The sequence below is a fragment of the Syngnathus scovelli genome, chromosome 20 (genome assembly GCF_024217435.2).
Source record: "Syngnathus scovelli strain Florida chromosome 20, RoL_Ssco_1.2, whole genome shotgun sequence".
NCBI classification, from domain to species: domain Eukaryota; kingdom Metazoa; phylum Chordata; class Actinopteri; order Syngnathiformes; family Syngnathidae; genus Syngnathus; species Syngnathus scovelli.
The window spans coordinates 9941837-9958971 of NC_090866.1; the positions used below are offsets into that span (position 1 = coordinate 9941837).

Here is a 17135-nt window from a genome sequence, read left to right on the forward strand (position 1 = left end):
TTCAGTTCACTTAAAAGAACTGGAATGCACATCACTATTACAGAGACACCTGAACGCTTCATTGTAGATCGGTTCCTATATTTGCCTGATGTCAACGTAACACAGCTATGACAAAAGCAGGGATGCTTTGAAAAATAGATATGGAGCACGTCCCCAAAACGTCACATTTACTTCCGGGGGATGCACTCAATCAAATTTGTCATTTCACTACGGCAGAGTAATTGGAAAAGCAAGCTAAATGGCTTGAATGATGATCTTAGCCTTTTTGTCTACCACCCTAAATGGGCCGTGTCATGGAAAAGATGCTGCGTGGGATAAATCGCTTCAAAGGAACATTGAACACCTACTGTAATTTACATTTCATCAGGTAATTGAGTCAAAACTATGAGCAAATTCAGATACTAAAAGTCTAATTTTATTGATTTATCACATAATTAAAAAGAAAATACACGAGGTCGTAGACTGCGTATTGACATTTACAGGAGTTCCTTGAACGCCTCACGTACGGCGACCAAATGAAGACTTTGAGGGAGAAAGGGGGGCGGCAACATGACATCAGAACATACGGATATCGATCAACAACATCATCGATCGGATCAATATTTGATCGTGTGGTGTCGCACCAGCAACAATAAGGAGGAGACACGATGTGAATTAGGACCGTAGCGATCGTCCTTTCTTCCTAGCAACGACCGCTAGCTCGGCAGCTAAGTTGTCCCCTGTAGCTTAGTAACGTCAAGGGGCGTTCAGGGACCAAAGAACATAAACGTAGTATCTAAGATATTTAATAATCGGACTGTATAAAAATCAAACTCTCTTGTTTGGCTGATGTGGCATCTTGAGGTTTTAAATCCCGATGCCTGAGATTGTTTTGTGGGTCAGCTGTTTGTCGTGGAGGCGCTGGTGGGACCGAACCTGAGCCATTGTTGTGTCCTGCAGGATAAAAATGATCGGATTCGTTGGAAACAATCACATTCGTCACATTCTCATGCATTATGTGGTATGTTAATAATCAAATGTTGTCAAATGCAAGTGTCTTTTGGTCGTGGTTGTAGTTTTTGCTCCCGCCTCTGGGTGTCGCTGTTATCTGTTTATATTGTCACATCCACCAGCCCAAGTCGAATAAAGTAAGATTTTTGAGCTTTGAAATTGGGGGGGATTTTTTCTTTACAAATAATATTAAAAATATTGCACCTAAATTATTTTTGGGTGACCACTGGATCAAATATTGAAAGTCCATGATTTTAACATGACTAAAATATTTTACTATTTACTAATGTATTTCTGTATTTTTGTTGTCAAGTTTGATTAGGTTTTGTAGAGGGTGAAAACGTCCTAAGAGGAAACTCCTCTCTCAGCCATGGAGGTTCGCTTTGGCAACATTGTGTTCAGTTCCAAGTTCGACTCGGGCAACTTGGCCCATGTGGAGAAGGTGAACAAGCACATACCGAGCCTCCTTAATGATGGCACTCAACTCGGGGGGGCCGCATCCCCCGGCAACATCCCAGACTACGAGTTTAACATTTGGACTCGGCACGATTGCGCCGGAACGGAACACGAGAATGGCAACAGGTGACTGTTGGATGTTATTTTTATTACACAACAATAAAAAAAAAACTAAAATGAGACAAACTTTCATGAAGGACTGCTGTTTGATCATGTCAAATTTTGTGTTTGAGGTCATGGTTCTACTTCAGCGTGCAGGGTGCAGTCCCTGGAAGGCTGCTCAAGTTCAATGTGATGAACATGAACAACCAGAGGAAGCTTTACAGTCAAGGCATGGCGCCACTCGTTCGGACTTTAACCGGGAAAAACAAATGGGAGAGGATCCGAGACAGACCCGTCATTGAGGTACCAAAAAGTAAGCATCATTATTATTGCTATTGATAACACCCCTCTCGTGCTTCGATAGATTGTACGGAGTCAGTTCATACTGTCCTTCACTCACCGCCTGCTGGACATTCGAGGTGCCACCACCTTCTTCTCCTTCTGCTTCCCTTTCTCGTACACCGAGTGTCAGGAGATGCTGCGGTGCTTGGACGACAGGCACCGCGACGCGGCACGGCTCGGTCCTGCCAGGTAACACTGCAAATAAAAAAAAATAAAAAATAAAATTGTAATGTTCCTGCTGTGTGTGTCAGCTCTCCAGACGAGGTGTACTACCGACGTGAGCTGCTGTGTCGCTCTCTTGACGGCAACCGGGTGGACCTCCTCACTGTGACCAACTGCAGCGGAATGATGGACGAGCGCGAACCTCGTCTGCCGCAGCTCTTCCCCGATGTGGACACGCTTCGACCTCACCGCTTTGAGAACAAAAGGGTACAAATACACGTAGCGAATATCTGGCTAATTTGTAAAACTCACACGTATTGCTTGGTAGGTGTTCTTCCTAAGCAGCCGCGTGCACCCCGGAGAGACGCCGTCCTCGTTTGTCTTCAACGGCTTCCTGGACTTCATCCTGAAGAAAGACGACCCGCGAGCTCACGCGCTCAGAAACATGTTTGTCTTCAAGCTCATCCCCATGCTCAACCCGGATGGCGTTGTGCGAGGCCACTACAGGTCAGAACAATGTACCCTGCACTTTATTAGGTACACCTGCACGGTCTCAATATTTTTAATGTGTAGGACCGACTCACGGGGTGTGAACCTCAACCGGCAGTACATAAATCCCAGCCCCGAGCTGCACCCGTCCATCTATGGCGCCAAAGCACTACTGCTCTACCACCACTCGCACAATCGTACGACACCCAAAAATGCGCAAGCCAGAACGCCCACAAAGGCTAGCGATGAACACGAGGTTCCAGCCCTCACCGCCCTGGAAGTCAGCCTGAATCAGCGCAACGCAGCCAAGGATGCGACCCCTCCGCAACCTGAGGTCACCACGGGGACGGCGCACAACGGCTGGACGGCAAAGAACAATGACAGCAGTTTGTCCAACTCTGAGATTGCCACGGCCGCCGTACTGCCAGGTAGACCGCCAAGGCCGGCAAAAGTGGCACCGCCGACATCCTTGGAGGCAAAAAAAGAGAAGCAGGAATCCATTCCGCACAAAGACGGGGGCGTGGCCTATTACGTGGACTTGCACGGCCACGCCTCCAAGCGAGGCTGCTTCATGTACGGAAATAATCTACCTACTGAAAGCCAGCAGGTAAACTCTTACCAGGCCATTTCAAAAAGCTGCTGTAGCCAAGCAGAAAATAAAATGGTTCTTCCCGTGTGCACAGGTGGAGAACATGCTATACCCGAGGCTGATCGCCCTCAACTCCCCACACTTTGACTTCCAAGGTTGCAACTTCTCTGAGAAGAACATGTACGCGCGGGACAAACGCGACGGCCAGTCCAAGGAAGGCAGCGGACGGGTCGCCATTCACAAAGCCATCGGCATCCTGCACAGGTAAAAACACAAGGATGACATCACGATAATATATCAGAAAACAAAAATCGGGTCTTTGCTGTTTTTTAGTTATACGTTAGAGTGCAACTATAACACGGGAAAGACTCTGAATGCCATCCCACCGGCGTGCCATGACAACGGGCGTGCCACACCCCCTCTGATCCCAACGTTCCCGCTCAAGTACACGCCGGAAATCTTCGAACAGGTACAGCATCTGTCAAAAAAGACGATTTAGTCCTTTTAGCATAAGCCTCACAGTTCCCCCGAACTAGGTGGGACGCTCGGTGGCCATCTCGGCGCTGGACATGGCCGAGTGCAACCCGTGGCCGCGGCTGGTGCTTTCAGAGCACAGCTGCCTGGGCAACCTGCGGGCATGGGTGCTCAAGCAACTCCGCAACACCAAAGTCCCGAGCGCCCAGCAAGGTACACACCCGCCGAATAAAGGGAACCAGCACCCTGGCAAGGCGTCGCCACCCAAGACCTTCATCAAGTGAGTTGACACACACAGCCACCATTTTGGACACACTCTTAATGGCAATGGCTCGGCAGCGGTCTGAGCGGCCCGACCCCCGAGGGGTCCTTTGCGCGGGTGCGCTGCAACAGCCAGAGCAGCAGCAGCCTGACGCCGTCCCCAAAGACCCCCAACACGCCCAGCTTCGCCTTCGGGTGCCCACCGCCACACGCCAAGAACCAAACGGGCAGCGCTGGCGGTAGCCGCGGTGGGCGAGGCGGCGGTCGCAAATCTGCCGGGCCCACAAAGGGTGAGTTGCCGTTTTTGCGCCTCGCTAGATCCGGGCGGCCCCTCAGCATGCCCCCCCCCCCCCCCCCCTCCACTCCCGCATGTTCGTCAGCAGGTGTGTCTGTCTCTGTAGACACCAAAAGTGCGGAGAAGAGACGCCCGACTCCCCACCATCACCGTGCTGTCCTGCGTCCCCCTGGCAACAGCCATACACCCGCCCGCCCCCCTCCACCCCCCTCACCCCCCCATTCCTCCTCTTCCTCTTCGTCTTCGTCATCATCAGTGTGCGCGGTGGCTGCGGCGGCCGTCTCCACCAGCATTGTTGGTGTGTACTCCCACCTGTTCTCTTTGGTGGCAATGCAAGACTATGATGCATTTAAAAAAAACAAAAAAATCACCCATTTTGTTGGTTTTTGATTTTTCTTGGCAGGTTTGGGCTGCGCAGACTTCCACGCGGGCTCGTCGGCCGCCTGGTCCAAACCAGCTTTACCCCCACGCCCCAGCCGAAACGGAAGAGGAAACCGAAACTCAGGCCACCGCGCCGCCACAGCGGTTAGCATCTACTCTTTTTTTTTACACACAAACTATTTTTTTGATAATCTTTTGTGTTCATCTATTACAGACTCCTAAAGAGAGTGGGCCAGAGCATATCTTAGCCTCGGTCAAATTTACCAAGTGAGTCCCCAAAATTAGTTTTCTTTAGTACATTTTTCATCATTTTGGGATATTTGGCTTTGAAATTCTAAAATTGTGTCACACACGAAGGTGCGAGCTGCAGCCACACGTGGCCGTACGCAACAAGAAGGCAGGGGCGTCCGACGGTACCGCGCCGCGTCTCGTTAAAAGCCGCCAGAAGGGACTCATTCAAGGTAAAGTGTTGGCTTGCTAGCAGTAGCGTTGAATGCATTACTATGTTATTTTTCGTGCCCTCCAGGAGCCGAGGACGAGCGAAGCAAGCAACAGACGAGTAAATCCCACAAGAGGACCACGTCCCGAAGCCATGTTGTGAAATAGCGACCCTCAGTGCCGACCAAATTTGGAACTGCGTATTTCCTCAACGCTGAATTGCCTCGGGGGAAAAAAAATAACGCTAACCTTAAAACTGGCCGCTACTTCATCTGTTCCTAATGAAGTGGCCAGTGTACTGTATATTTCCATATTATTAAGTGCAATCGTATTGTCGTCGTCAGGTCCAAGTGCCTTCACAGTGAGTATAAGCAAGCGAATACATTTCATATCACCTTCATCAAACACTATACTGTGACACCCTAACGTGTAAAAATGCAGTGATAGCTTGACTTACAAGCACCCCCAAATGATTTTTTTGAAACTAACACTGAAGATGCAAAGCAAATGGGCAAGGAGGACACTTTCAACCATTTCAAATTTTCCGTTCTCAAGCTAACACTGCACACAGCACAGAATCTCATTCTGTAAAATGTTGCCTATAGGAAGAATCCACTTGTATGCTGCTCATTTATACACAATGGATGTTGTTGTGTGTTTTCATAGATTCCAGCAGGTTCCTTTTGAGCAACACAATTTTTAGATATGCTTTAACGACCTGTCATTTGTTGCTCTTCCTGCGATTGTCATAAAACCACGTCACATGCAATATGTTCTTTGTGGACCAATAAGTGTTAAATATATTTTGTCACCATCATGTGTACTGTGGCTACATTAAACTAAATGATTACCACACACTTGGTTATTTTGTTTTACTTAACTGGTCTGAAAATAAGTTTGAGAAATAAACGCGATATAAACGAGGAAAGAACATTTCTTGGCATTATTTATTTAAAAAAGTAACAACTACGTAATCCTTGGGTAATCATTTTGGGGGGGAATGTTTGTTTCCTGGGTAGTGTGGTGGCGACGATTCCCATCTGTAGAATGAAAAAAAAAAATTGCTGCCATTAAATCTGCCACACTGACTTGAAAACAAAAAAAGACTTTTTAGTAGTTCCTCCACTTCCTGATAATCATCTAACCCGATTTTTCAGGGGCTCTAAAGTTACCGGACATAAGCAGTTAAAATTAGATAACCTAGTTTGTGTTCACATCGTTGCGATAAATTAAATTATCTTAAATTACGGTGTAACCCAGTTCTCCTGTGCATGAATGTCACTAAATCTTTTCCTCCTATGATGGCACTCACCTGCCCAGGGTGCGACCAGTTTTTAGTCCTGCTTCTTGGGGTTGTTGACAGCCACGTAGTGGTACAGTACCACCAGCAGGAATAGGGACACACCAAGCATATTGGCGAAGATTGCCAGCTGCACGTCAGTCACCATTCTGTCAAGTGGAAAACATCTGATCATTTTTCAATTCACCTATTTCAGCCAAAGCGGCACAATTTATGCAAACAAGCTATGGACACACAGACAAAATAAGAAAACAAAAGGTTCTTGTTAGATTGTTTGGAAATGCGGCAACTTACGTTATGTTTTTAATAGAGTTTCTTGGAGAAACGTGATGGTTTTATGAGCGAGCTCACTGGAGGCGACCTTTGCAATCTCTTCCGGTTTAAAAGGAAAGCCACGTCACGTTAACCCGGCTGGATGCTGCGTTCAATGTACCACATAAATCTGACTCACCTATGACAATTAACGCTGCATCTTTTGTCCTTGTGATCCAAGCAGCAATTTATGAGTCGAAAAGTCGTAAGTTATGTCATACTAAAACTGATTGTGGATACATTTTTCTGCCTTTGCTCAACTCTCTTGGCTTCGAGTGATTACCATATTCCTAACTGCATCACGACACTCAAAATTACGATAAATCCCCGAATCCACCCAGCCCCGCCCATTTTATGACGTTTCCTTCCCACAACAAAAAACAGCTGGAAGACATCCAAGATGGCCGCCGCGTCGGTCGCAGGGCTCGAAGCCCACAACATGGAAGAGAAGAAATTCCAGTACTTCTCATCCATCAATTCCATGGCTAACAAGATCATGCAAGAACGCGAGAAAATAAAAACCAACCACGGCTCGACGTGGGACAAGATGTCGCCGCAAGAGCAGGACAACGCGATCGACAACTGGATGATGGACCCGCACATCCAAGCCCGATATGCTATGCACCGGGTGGATCGAGAGGAGGTGGTCTGCTACCCTAAGCTCCTCATTCAGACCGGGCAGAAGATCGTCCATTTTGGAGAAGAGGTGCCTAGTAAAGTCACCATGGGAATTAAAATCGATGTTTTTAGGCCATGCTAGCTGCATTACTAATCCCTAGCCACGTAGGGGTGGATTGTCGTGACGTCACGAACTGCAGTTCAAATTGAGGAAAAATAAAACTGCCCTGTATAAATTATTAAATATATATATTTCAGGTCCACCCACTGACATTGATTAGGTACATTAAAGTTATGTGACAATAACTGTGTTTACTCTTTTGTATTCAGGATATTACATGGCAAGATGAGCATTCAGCCCCCTTCTCCTGGGAAACCAAGGTAAACATATTTTTATGTCAAGGAACAACAATTTCTTTTTAGTGCATTTCTTTCCATTGTGAGATTGGTTTAAGGGCGGCTCATGTGAACCAGCCTCCATCCCACCCTGATATGCCCACTAAAAAACATCTCACTTCATTTCAGAGCCAGCTAGAATTCAGTTTGACACCAGGCCCCGACCAGGGCATTTCCATCTCTCTGGGGGACACAAAATCTGCAAAGACCTCTCATTCCTCTCAAATGAACAAAAGTGCAAATGGAACCAAGGTAATGAATGGTTTGTTCAACATGACTCCAAAAGTAGATGCTTAGTATGAGGTTGCTGTGATGCTGGAAAGTGGGTCAGCGTCTACTCCTGATTCTTGTGTGTCTTACCAAGGTGTCTGTGAGCGAGGCCAGGCGTCCCGAGGAGGAGTCTGCTTTTTGGAAGATCAGCGCTGAGCGTTCGCGACTTGAGGGCGAGCAAGCCGACTTCCAGTCATTGACGCCCAGCCAGATCAAGTCCCTAGAAAAAGGAGAGAAGTCGCTGCCCTCGTACCTGCGCCAGGTGAGTTCTTTATTATAACATCATCGTTTTTCTTAATTCATTTCGGAATAAGAACGGAGCCTCACTGTGTCTGTAGGAGACATCTTTCCCTGCCAAAGAGCCGGAACCGGACCCCCATCCGCTGGCGCTATCCAGGCCGACCAAGCAACGGGCGCCCAAGCCTCCTGCACCGCAACCTCCCATCGCCGCACCCCCAGCTCCCGCTGCCATCTCTATTTCGCCAGGCCCCGTCCCGCCCCTCACCGTCTTGTCATCAGTGGCGGGCTGGGAGCGTTCGCAGAGCACTCTGCCGGTTGTAAGCTACACCGTGGATGAGGTGTTCCCCACCCCCAGTCGCCTTGTCAAGAGCCCCACTCTCCCCAGCAACAAGGAAAAAGAGGACTCGGCCTCACCTGGCAGTCCCGCCTTTACCCAGGTGAACCTTGAAAGCAACAATTTGATTCTTTTGGATTTCTCTAACATGTCCTTCCCTTTGCAGTTGAACAGCAACAGCATCCTGAAGACAGGATTCGACTTCCTGGACAACTGGTAACCATGGAAGTGAAGATGGGGCGGGGGCACTGGATGATGTCATCACTGCTTCATCAATGACATTCATATCATCCACTCACATGCCCTGTTAGTTGTTTTGAACACTTCTCGCTTTTAACACTGCCTGTCTTCTAGACTCCTTTTACTGGACCTTTGCCCTGCCAATAGCATCAGCATTTATTAGCTTGATTGGTGTTAGCCAACATTTTGAAAATCAGAGCTTTTCATATGTGCAAAAATGGTTAAAATGGCTTTATGGCTGATTTTTAGTAATTAGATAACTAGCACAATGATTGCTTCTTGCAAGTAATGCCTTTGCTGTTTGTTAGCCAGACGCTAACTACTTCCGCTAATTTAACGACATCCAATTTCTAATGAGGAACTGTGGAAAATCATTTTGTTACAACTTGAGGGCCAAAATATTACTGTTCGGCAAACGTAGTCATGGCAACCGCATAGTTTATATTAAAAGCATTACCATTTGTAGCTCTCATTGAAGTGTTACATTTATTGTCCTTGGATGGATATTTATCAGGTACTTTTTGTAGCCTTGTGTCAACCAATCACACGCGAGATAGCACCACATGGCATGCTTGTCTGAGTGATACACCAGACATCTTCTTAAAGGCGATGTTGCATCAAGTCCTAAATGACACTAGAAAACTATTTTAGTGATCAAATATGAATACAACAGGACTAGTGTGCATGTGCTCACCTTGTATTCCGTGATTTTGATCTCAATAAAGGAAAATCAGGAAAAAAAGTAAAATTTTGTGTCATTCGTTATTTTCTGACATGTGGAAATGCTCAAAAAGTTCACGTTTAAGTTACAGCAAGGATCTGAGAGGAAGCAGCGGGCGGCCGGTTAGCACAGCTTGGCATCGGTCACACCTCTTCACGGTATTGTGAGTGCGAGGCGTGACGTCATCGGCGTGCGTCGGCGTGCCGCTACCGCTTACTTCCTGCGCGACGAGCTCGGTCGAGCCAGACGCTGTCCGTAGGATGTCGCTGAGGGTGGGTCGGTCCATCGGGTACTTGCTTGGGTGGGACAAAAGGACTTTGTTGGTACTGCTGAGCAAAAAGTCACCTCCCATCTGGAAATATATATATATATATATTTTAACAATTAATATGTGGCTAACAATACCAAAACAAATTAGCTCATGTTGATTAACAACTTTACATGACTAGCTGAACAAACAGGTTAGCTAGCATCTTGTATACCTGGTAGATGTCCTCCAGCATGTGCATGGGGAATTCTGGGAAGCTTCTGTCAGCAGCTTGGTACTCGGAATACCGAAGCATGGAGTCAAAGTTCATGACTTTAGCGCAGGATGAGATCAGTCCAAAGCTCCGGTAGATCTAAATTCGAATCACAGCGAGGTAATCATGTGACCTTTTGCTGTAATGAAATTCTGGTAAGATGATTCGTGGTGGTTGCTAACCTTTCTGTGTGGATCGAGTACTAAGTCAAAGGAACATCCAGTCTGCTGGAGCCACAAACGAGCCCCCTTCAGGGCCCCGAAAGCCACCACCACGACCTTCACTGACCGAGCCTCCAGGGCAGCCTGCAGAGTACAAAAAAATAAAATAAAAACGGTATATATGTCTATTTGGTGATTTCTAGGCTAACTAACCTTGCTGCCCTCCAGCTCGGCCACGTGGTCGCGTCACGGCAGTCATCCATAGTGTCTGATGAGGACCAGCAGAAGCTTCTGACCCGGAGACCGATAGTGATCCAGGGTGACGTTCCTTCAAACGCGACATAAATTGACAGAGCCAGAGTAAAGTGGATTTTTTTTTTCAGTTTTAGAAGAATTTACAGTGTTGAAATAGGAACACGCATACTCACTTTCCACTGCGTCCATCAGTCAACAAAGTTTCGGGGCTAAAGATGTCCACGGTTTCTCCTCCTGATTTTACAGGAGCACAGGACGATTGAAGACTTTGGTCCACGTACTCCAGGAAGGAGTCCCATTCGCTCTGTATAGACACATGCATGCTATGTTCAGAAAAAAAGCAACCATATGAAGAGTGTGGAGTTTCTGGTACAGACCTGGAGCTGGAGGAGCTCCTCCACCTGCTCTCTCACTCCTGCACGGCTGTGAAACAGAAATCGTCACTTAGCATATGAGCAGTTTTTCTGTATTATAATGACGTGCGTGACCTTGAGAAAAAAAAATGCAAACATGTAAGACTGTGGATTAGTCAATGTGTTATCATGGTGATATTTTAACTTGTTACACAAGGTAACAAAGTGGCGCATCAATATAGAGAAATTATATGGTGAACTTTGGTTTGTTTGTTTGTTTAAACGTACCCATACAACTTCTGCCAGGCAGCCTCGGCTTCGCTTTTCTTCTTCACTCCGATACTGTGCAATGGCAAGAAAATACAATCTTAATATACAATAGTTATTATTTATTTTTTTCCAAAAACGAGAATAATGCTTACCTTCTATAAAAATCTGCTCCGGCTGCAATCAGGCCCAATAAAGTGGCAATTTTATATGGGACAAAGTCCTCCATGGAGACTAGAAAACACAAAATTGATTTCTTTAGATGTGTTAAAGTGGAAAATTATAAAAAATACTGGACATACTGCAATAGTCGTTATCAACCTTGCACGCAAGGCAATATGTCGCAATATGTTGTTTTCAACTTAGATGCGCAACTCGTGTTATATTTTTGGTGCAAAATGAAAAGAATCTCCCAAAAACTATTCATCCTACCCTCCGCGTCTTTCTTGGCCTGCTGTAGCAAAACATTGCCCAGACTGACGAGCTGCTTCAAGGCAGGAGTGAGGCTCTCCTCCGGGATCACGTCTTCCTCCATGCCCGGCCGTTGTCTCTCCTCAAAGCCTTCAGCACAGTATAAGACAGTGCTTAACTTCGAAATTGAAACGCATGATAAAAAGTAAAGTGGGAGGTACACTTCCGGGAAATCACGTGACCAACAGGTCTTACGGCTGGATTTGGCGGCCTCTAGCGGTGAGAAGGAAAACTAAAAATAAAATTGAACTCCATGCTAAACACCCGTGTAATATTACTGGTTAAGGATTTTTCTTCCATAATAAAACAATACATTTGTGTTTGTGATATAAATAATAATAATTTCAATAAATAATGATTGCAAAGAAAACAACACGGGTCAACCACTTTATTGGCTGGAAAACATTTACTCCAAATCCCCTGCAAGGTTCTGCACCCTTAAAGGGTCATCACAAATTATAAGGAACTTTTTGTTTGGTCTGATGTTTTTAAAATTAATTAGAATACGAAAGTTGATGAAAAAGCCTTCCCAAACCTTGTGCTCACAAAAAATCCGCGTAAACATCACTTCATTTAAGGTTTGTATACTGTTGTGCTTTTTTTTTTTTTTTTTTTTTCCTGCGTGGGTCAACTGTGCATTTGTGCGAGTGTGACCAAAATATTGTGCTTTTTTTCTTTTGCACGTCGACAATTCTTTCCTGCCTCTTACAATTAATAGCCAAATGATAATAAAGCATAAAAACTGAACTGTGCCATCTTTGAAGACTGAATGTTGTGCTTTTCCATTTGTTCCGCTAATTTTCAACTTGTCCTGACTTATCTCTTGCGCATTTCGTGCTAGGACTTCTTCGAGCATTGCGACGACGAGTCTGCGTTGAGGACTTCGATCATGGTTCGGATGGACGGGAAGGTCTCGGAAACAGAGGGCAGACTCTGGTACCAAGATGGTAAACTAAAAAATAAATAAAAAAGTACATGATGATGCTTCTGATCAAAATGAACATTTTGTTCATCTCACCTTTTGAAATGCATCCAGCTCTTTGCTGTTTTACTGAAACTCTCCGGACTGGGCGTCGTCATGGCCTCAAAGTCCACCAGCTGACAACAAAATAAACGCAACCTTGTTTGAGTTTAATTTAAAATACATGTATATATTACTTGAGTTATGCTTAAATGCTTCTGTTACCTTTCCTTTCGGGATCCGCCCACTGACCTCATTCCCACTGGCCATCACTGCCCCCATCATGACAGAGTAGGCCACCACACTGACCATACACACAATAAAAGTCTCAATCAATCAATAAATCACAACATGCACAAAATGGGTCAAACAATTGAACTCTCTGACCTTTGCGTTCAACCTGAGATAATTTTTTTTCTTAAACCGGATGTGTAATGATTACCTGGAGCCTCTGGAAAGTGGCATCAGGTTGCAAAAGTAATAGGCCAGAGACAAAATGAGGTTGCACACGGCGTCGGCGTCCTGCGAAGAGCAAAGGTTGCCTCGGTCAGGTGGAAATACGACAATAAAAAAATATATATCACTGATTAACTACATGGCGCTTTGACATTACCGCAAACTCAGTGGAGAGCACGAAGACCTTCCCTTTGGTCGTCAGCTCCCTGTAGATGGACTCGATCTCCGACTGATACTGCTGCGTGCGCTCCTCCGTGGTTTGCGTCTCCACCGAGAACAGCATGTTGCCCACCCTGGAAGACGGCAAAAAATAATTTGATTTGACTGCTGACTTAAAAAAATAATAATCCCACACGCTCACCTGTCTCCCGTGATGGTGATGGTGAAGCCGTCGTACTCTTTGCCCGGATCTTTCATGCTGGGCACTTTGGAGTTCACCGTGAAGCCGTCTCTGGTTTTACTGTTAAACTGCTTCAGGAAACAAACGTGAGCTGCAAAATGCAGGACGAGCACACTGCGGGACTTCCGCTTCCCCTCATTGCATCTTTACCTTCATGATAGGAAGAAGATCCTCCACTTTATGGACATTCTCCAGGGCTTGGCGGACCTCCACCAGCCCTTTGGGGTTGTACGCCCTGGGAAATTGGAAATTTATTGATTTGGTCTAGTTCCCTTTCTCAATTTGACATGCAAAAGCGTACCCGTGGTAGACTAGTATTCTGTCTTTGATGAAGTCCAGGATGTTGTCAAAGTAGGCCAGGTATCTAATATTGATAATCTGGCCCCTGAGAGAAGAGACAGAGAGAAGGGGGGGGGTGTAGACATTTGAGAAAACAGTTCACAGAAGGCGTGTTTAATGAGTCTTGCAATCACCTGATAAGGTTGATGTGATTATTGAAGCCTCGACTGAGACTCCTGGCAGGCATCTGGTCTAACCACAGAACTGGTTGGTCGGGATCAGCAATCCTTCACACGTGGGGGAACAAGTCGGGTCAAGAGCGCGTGAAAAATGTCGTGGATGAATTCATGTGCAAGGACTAAATTGTAATCCCGACAACCTCCTTTAGACTTCCTACCTCCTCCACTTGACGGCGATGTCAAACATGTCCCTCCACTGCATCTGCCTGGTCTTGCCGTTGACGCGCACTTTGGCGTTGCTCCACGTGCGCTGCATGGCCTGCATCACTTCTAAGGTGGCCAGGCCCATGGCTGCACACAGCAAAGAGCATTCCTTTATTTTTATGCCACAATCTAAGAGGTCAGGAGGTCATTCGAGGCACCTCTGTGTATCCTCTTGTTGGGCAAGAAGCCCGGCGTGTCGTACTGCATCATCGCCCCGAGATGGTCGGCCGTGCAAATCAGCTTCTGGACTTCACTGCTGTAGGACTCGAAGTTTTGCGGCAGCACATCCCTGGAACAGGAGTGAAATGTTCTTGCTGTTTTATTTTGCGACATTTTGAAATGGAGCCTGGAAGAAAATTTGTACTTGATATGCGGCTGTAGGCCGGGCTGCTCCTCGTAGTCTTCTATGAGAAAGGGCAAATTCTTGGCCCAGTGATTCTTAAAATTGCCCGGCAAGTCCTGGTCCACGTTGTATTCGGCGACAGGGACATCCAGGTGGGAGTGCAGGTAGCGAGAGTATTCTAGTTGAGGGAGAAAAAAAATATATATCACATCAGCGGTATTGAAAATGATCCTGATCGCCAGACGGCCCCCACCTCGGAGGTATTTGACTTTGAGGTATTCGGAGCTGGCCTTTTGTCCCAGCAGTGGGTCGTTGAGCATGACTTTGGTCTGCGCTTTGATCCCCTCGTAGAACTGCCCCATGGCCACGTGACTCAGGCCCTTCATGTATTGGCACACCTCATTGTACGGCTCCAGCTGCAGACACCTCTGAAGGCAGCAAAAAAAACATTGTTCAATTTGTGGCCACTCCGAATCGGAAAGGTGTGCACTTGGGTCCACCTTAAAGTTGCCGATGGCCTCCTGTAGGGAGCCGTGGTGGTAGAGCATCATGCCTCGGAGCTGCAGGGATTGGATGTGGTTCTGGTTTAGCATGAGGGCTTTCTGGAAGCTTTCCATTGCCGCCTCAAAGTCGCCCAGCTCTCTGCGACGACGGAAGAGAAGAATCAAAGGAGGGAGCGAGGATAGAGAAGGAAAAAAAAAAGACAACAGGAACTTAGCCTACCTGTAGGCTTGTCCTAGGCTCTTGTAAGCATCTATGAAGTCAGACTTGAGCTTCAGCGCCTCTTTGAACGTCTCAATGGCTTCCTAAAGACACAGACATGTTTTTTCTTGTCCCCATGAGTAAAATAATCTAGGTCAGCACACCTTGAGCATCCCTCTGTGGAAGAAGGTGAGGCCTTTGTAGAGCATGGCGATGGGCTGATTCTTCTTCAGCTCCAAAGACTGTTGGAAATCCTCCGACGCCGACACGTAGTCCTGGGAGAAGGGAGAGGTGATGGTGCAAACGCAAATATTGGTTTGATTGACGAAAACAGTGGTGGTGGTATAATTCAAACCTCGGAGATGAAGAGTAGTGTTCCTCGGTGTCTGTAGAGTCGAGCTGACGGTTGCAGCTGGATGGCTTTGGTTAAGTCTGCCAGAGCCTCGCTGATGCGACCCAGAGGAGACAGAATCTACAGAAATGAAGGAGGGAGTCAAATGTGAGTTTTTTGTGGGGTTAGGGGAAAAAAAAAAAACTTGTGGAGTTGGCTACTAACCTCTGCTCTCTGCTCGTACACTTCAGGCCAGTTGGGCTCCAGTGTGATGACTCTGGTAAGCTCATAAAGTGCCAGGTCAGCATTTTTTATGTCCTACAAAAGTGCAGGGGAGAGAAACAGCAGTTGTTAGATGTATTATAAAAAATAAAATCAATTAAAATGTCACTTACTTGATGACTTTTCTTGCCATAGGCGATCCCTCTGCCATAAATGGCACTGACTAGTTCAGGGTCACTCTACAGCCAAAAAAAAACATGCAGCATGATTCAGATTTGGAGATTACGGTGAGATGTTTGGACGTACCTGTAGCAGGAGGGAGAAGTGTTTAATGGCTTCGTCGTAGAGTCCGTTGCCGATCAGAACATAACCAATGGCTTAAAAAAAAAAAAAAAAAGCACATAAATTGTAGGCTCTTAACCGAATTGCAAAAGAGGCTCCATTTGGGCAACATACCAAGTTCCTCATTTGTGTTGACGTTTTTGACAAGGTAGGGGATTTTCTTCTGTTCTATAAATTGTTTGGCTTGATTCTACGAGAAAAAAAAACAACAACCTCCAGCTCAGATAATACATGATTGCTTTGTGGATTATTTGTCTTGATGCGTGATCTCACAAGAATTTTCTCGGCGTTGAGCGAGAAAACAGACTCGCAGGGCTGGTTGCTGCCTTCATCGCAATTTGGGTCATCTAGTTGCAAAATGGATGATTCTGAAAAGAGACACGTGTTAGATCTTATTACAGAAGGCGTACAAACACTTGTAAGATACAGCACGAGTACTTGTCTGCCAAATAATCTCCTTTTGAAGGGCGTGTAAGCATCAAATATTTTGAAAGCATGGTGTGTCCTGATAAACCTGTATGTTCTTTAGGGGTTGTGAATATGATACAATTCTGGATACATTAGCTGGTTTGTTTTATTGCAGGCTATTCTGCATTACTCCTCTTATTTGAAATTCAATGTATTTTAAGGAGAATACAATCTTCGAGCAAAAAAGTTTTGCAATGTTTTCATAGTGCCCACATCAGACTACACTTGTCACTAACACATTTTAAAACTAAATAGGCTGCGACTTTTTTAACAATTGCAAGACTATAAAAAAATGAATTAAGACGCCAAACCAGTTGTTTTTAAATACATTCAAACAATCAACTGACGAAATACGATCGCCCGCGGCTGTCAAAAACATTGCTGTCAGTCACTACGGTACGTTAGCATTAGCTTGTTGAGCAGAAGGACAACATTATTCCCTCGTTCCGCTTACCGCAGTCCGTTGCGTACTCTTCCCAGTCTGACAGCGAGCTGCACCCCTGCTTGTGGAGCTCGCTGTTGAACAGCGTCAGCGTCGAGAACTCGGTGGCCAGCGCTATCCGACATAGGTAGCCGCAGAGCAGCCAGAGGAATAGCACGACCCGGCCGGCGGGGTCCATGTTTGGCCGGGACAGGCGCGTGTATGCGCTTCGAACGGACAGCAGTTAGCCACGCCCCCTTACCTCTTCTTTTCATTCTTGTCCATTCATAGGTTGGATTTAAATGGCAGTCGTCAACTGTATTGTGGAG

General features: G+C 46.2%; 4 protein-coding genes across 9 annotated transcripts; 2 read left to right on the forward strand and 2 right to left on the reverse strand.

Annotated features, from left to right (window-relative positions):
• Nucleotides 1-66: 66 nt before the first annotated feature.
• On the forward strand, nucleotides 67-5834 carry agbl5 (AGBL carboxypeptidase 5). Of its 4 annotated transcripts, none has more exons than XM_049757449.2 (16): nucleotides 67-367; nucleotides 1304-1572; nucleotides 1680-1851; nucleotides 1913-2079; nucleotides 2142-2319; nucleotides 2381-2559; nucleotides 2626-3148; nucleotides 3225-3394; nucleotides 3464-3599; nucleotides 3667-3884; nucleotides 3944-4155; nucleotides 4249-4458; nucleotides 4564-4685; nucleotides 4756-4808; nucleotides 4899-5002; nucleotides 5068-5834. In XM_049757449.2, the coding sequence occupies exons 2-16, from the start codon at nucleotides 1361-1363 to the stop codon at nucleotides 5145-5147; spliced, it is 2736 nt and encodes a 911-aa protein (XP_049613406.1). In that variant the 5' UTR covers nucleotides 67-367; nucleotides 1304-1360; the 3' UTR covers nucleotides 5148-5834. The 4 variants fall into 4 exon arrangements, with proteins under 4 accessions (XP_049613406.1, XP_049613405.1, XP_049613407.1 ...); XM_049757448.2 differs by lacking the exon at nucleotides 67-367 and adding an exon at nucleotides 472-1000; XM_049757450.2 differs by lacking the exon at nucleotides 67-367 and adding an exon at nucleotides 473-1000 and having other exon boundaries at nucleotides 4267-4458.
• A 74-nt stretch (nucleotides 5835-5908) lies between these two features.
• On the reverse strand, nucleotides 5909-11670 carry LOC125990368 (dolichyl-diphosphooligosaccharide--protein glycosyltransferase subunit 4). Of its 2 annotated transcripts, XM_049757487.2 has the most exons (11): nucleotides 11400-11670; nucleotides 11123-11201; nucleotides 10989-11042; nucleotides 10725-10770; nucleotides 10521-10651; nucleotides 10306-10420; nucleotides 10114-10236; nucleotides 9893-10030; nucleotides 6574-9762; nucleotides 6292-6428; nucleotides 5909-6019 (listed from the first exon to the last, which is right to left on the reverse strand). In XM_049757487.2, exons 1-9 carry the CDS (start codon nucleotides 11500-11502, stop codon nucleotides 9496-9498), a joined length of 1056 nt encoding a protein of 351 aa, XP_049613444.1. In that variant the 5' UTR covers nucleotides 11503-11670; the 3' UTR covers nucleotides 5909-6019; nucleotides 6292-6428; nucleotides 6574-9495. The 2 variants fall into 2 exon arrangements, with proteins under 2 accessions (XP_049613444.1, XP_049613472.1); XM_049757515.2 differs by lacking the exons at nucleotides 9893-10030; nucleotides 10114-10236; nucleotides 10306-10420; ... (3 more) ...; nucleotides 11123-11201; nucleotides 11400-11670 and having other exon boundaries at nucleotides 6574-6592.
• On the forward strand, nucleotides 6992-9139 carry c20h1orf198 (chromosome 20 C1orf198 homolog). The gene is made up of 6 exons (XM_049757489.2): nucleotides 6992-7297; nucleotides 7540-7590; nucleotides 7735-7857; nucleotides 7970-8137; nucleotides 8214-8552; nucleotides 8616-9139. The coding sequence occupies exons 1-6, from the start codon at nucleotides 6992-6994 to the stop codon at nucleotides 8667-8669; spliced, it is 1041 nt and encodes a 346-aa protein (XP_049613446.1). The 3' UTR covers nucleotides 8670-9139.
• Nucleotides 11671-11812: 142 nt separating the features above from the next.
• ttc13 (tetratricopeptide repeat domain 13) lies at nucleotides 11813-17074 on the reverse strand. 2 transcript variants are annotated; one of them, XM_049757458.2, is made up of 23 exons: nucleotides 16840-17074; nucleotides 16191-16285; nucleotides 16032-16107; nucleotides 15882-15952; nucleotides 15749-15814; nucleotides 15579-15671; nucleotides 15378-15494; nucleotides 15187-15297; nucleotides 15044-15126; nucleotides 14821-14962; nucleotides 14574-14748; nucleotides 14342-14498; nucleotides 14136-14266; nucleotides 13932-14064; nucleotides 13729-13821; nucleotides 13557-13640; nucleotides 13406-13490; nucleotides 13217-13323; nucleotides 13013-13148; nucleotides 12842-12921; nucleotides 12625-12703; nucleotides 12457-12536; nucleotides 11813-12390 (listed from the first exon to the last, which is right to left on the reverse strand). In XM_049757458.2, exons 1-23 carry the CDS (start codon nucleotides 17003-17005, stop codon nucleotides 12276-12278), a joined length of 2475 nt encoding a protein of 824 aa, XP_049613415.1. In that variant the 5' UTR covers nucleotides 17006-17074; the 3' UTR covers nucleotides 11813-12275. The 2 variants fall into 2 exon arrangements, with proteins under 2 accessions (XP_049613415.1, XP_049613414.1); XM_049757457.2 differs by having other exon boundaries at nucleotides 13217-13326.
• Between the last annotated feature and the right edge of the window lie 61 nt (nucleotides 17075-17135).

What these genes read in the sequence shown, in the direction of transcription:
- agbl5 (XM_049757449.2), top strand. Translation starts at nt 1,361, where the DNA reads ATGGAGGTTCGCTTTGGCAACATTGTGTTCAGTTCCAAGTTCGACTCG. An exon ending in CCACCCAAGACCTTCATCAA is followed by an intron (nt 3,885 to 3,943) that starts GTGAGTTGACAC and finishes ATGGCTCGGCAG; the next exon opens with CGGTCTGAGCGGCCCGACCC. An exon ending in GCCTCGGTCAAATTTACCAA is followed by an intron (nt 4,809 to 4,898) that starts GTGAGTCCCCAA and finishes TCACACACGAAG; the next exon opens with GTGCGAGCTGCAGCCACACG.
- ttc13 (XM_049757457.2), bottom strand. Translation starts at nt 17,005, where the DNA reads ATGGACCCCGCCGGCCGGGTCGTGCTATTCCTCTGGCTGCTCTGCGGC. An exon ending in ATGGCAAGAAAAGTCATCAA is followed by an intron (nt 15,672 to 15,748) that starts GTAAGTGACATT and finishes GCACTTTTGTAG; the next exon opens with GACATAAAAAATGCTGACCT. An exon ending in CACTACTCTTCATCTCCGAG is followed by an intron (nt 15,298 to 15,377) that starts GTTTGAATTATA and finishes CCCTTCTCCCAG; the next exon opens with GACTACGTGTCGGCGTCGGA.
- LOC125990368 (XM_049757515.2), bottom strand. Translation starts at nt 6,427, where the DNA reads ATGGTGACTGACGTGCAGCTGGCAATCTTCGCCAATATGCTTGGTGTG.
- c20h1orf198 (XM_049757489.2), top strand. Translation starts at nt 6,992, where the DNA reads ATGGCCGCCGCGTCGGTCGCAGGGCTCGAAGCCCACAACATGGAAGAG. An exon ending in CCTTCTCCTGGGAAACCAAG is followed by an intron (nt 7,591 to 7,734) that starts GTAAACATATTT and finishes ACTTCATTTCAG; the next exon opens with AGCCAGCTAGAATTCAGTTT. An exon ending in GCAGTCCCGCCTTTACCCAG is followed by an intron (nt 8,553 to 8,615) that starts GTGAACCTTGAA and finishes TTCCCTTTGCAG; the next exon opens with TTGAACAGCAACAGCATCCT.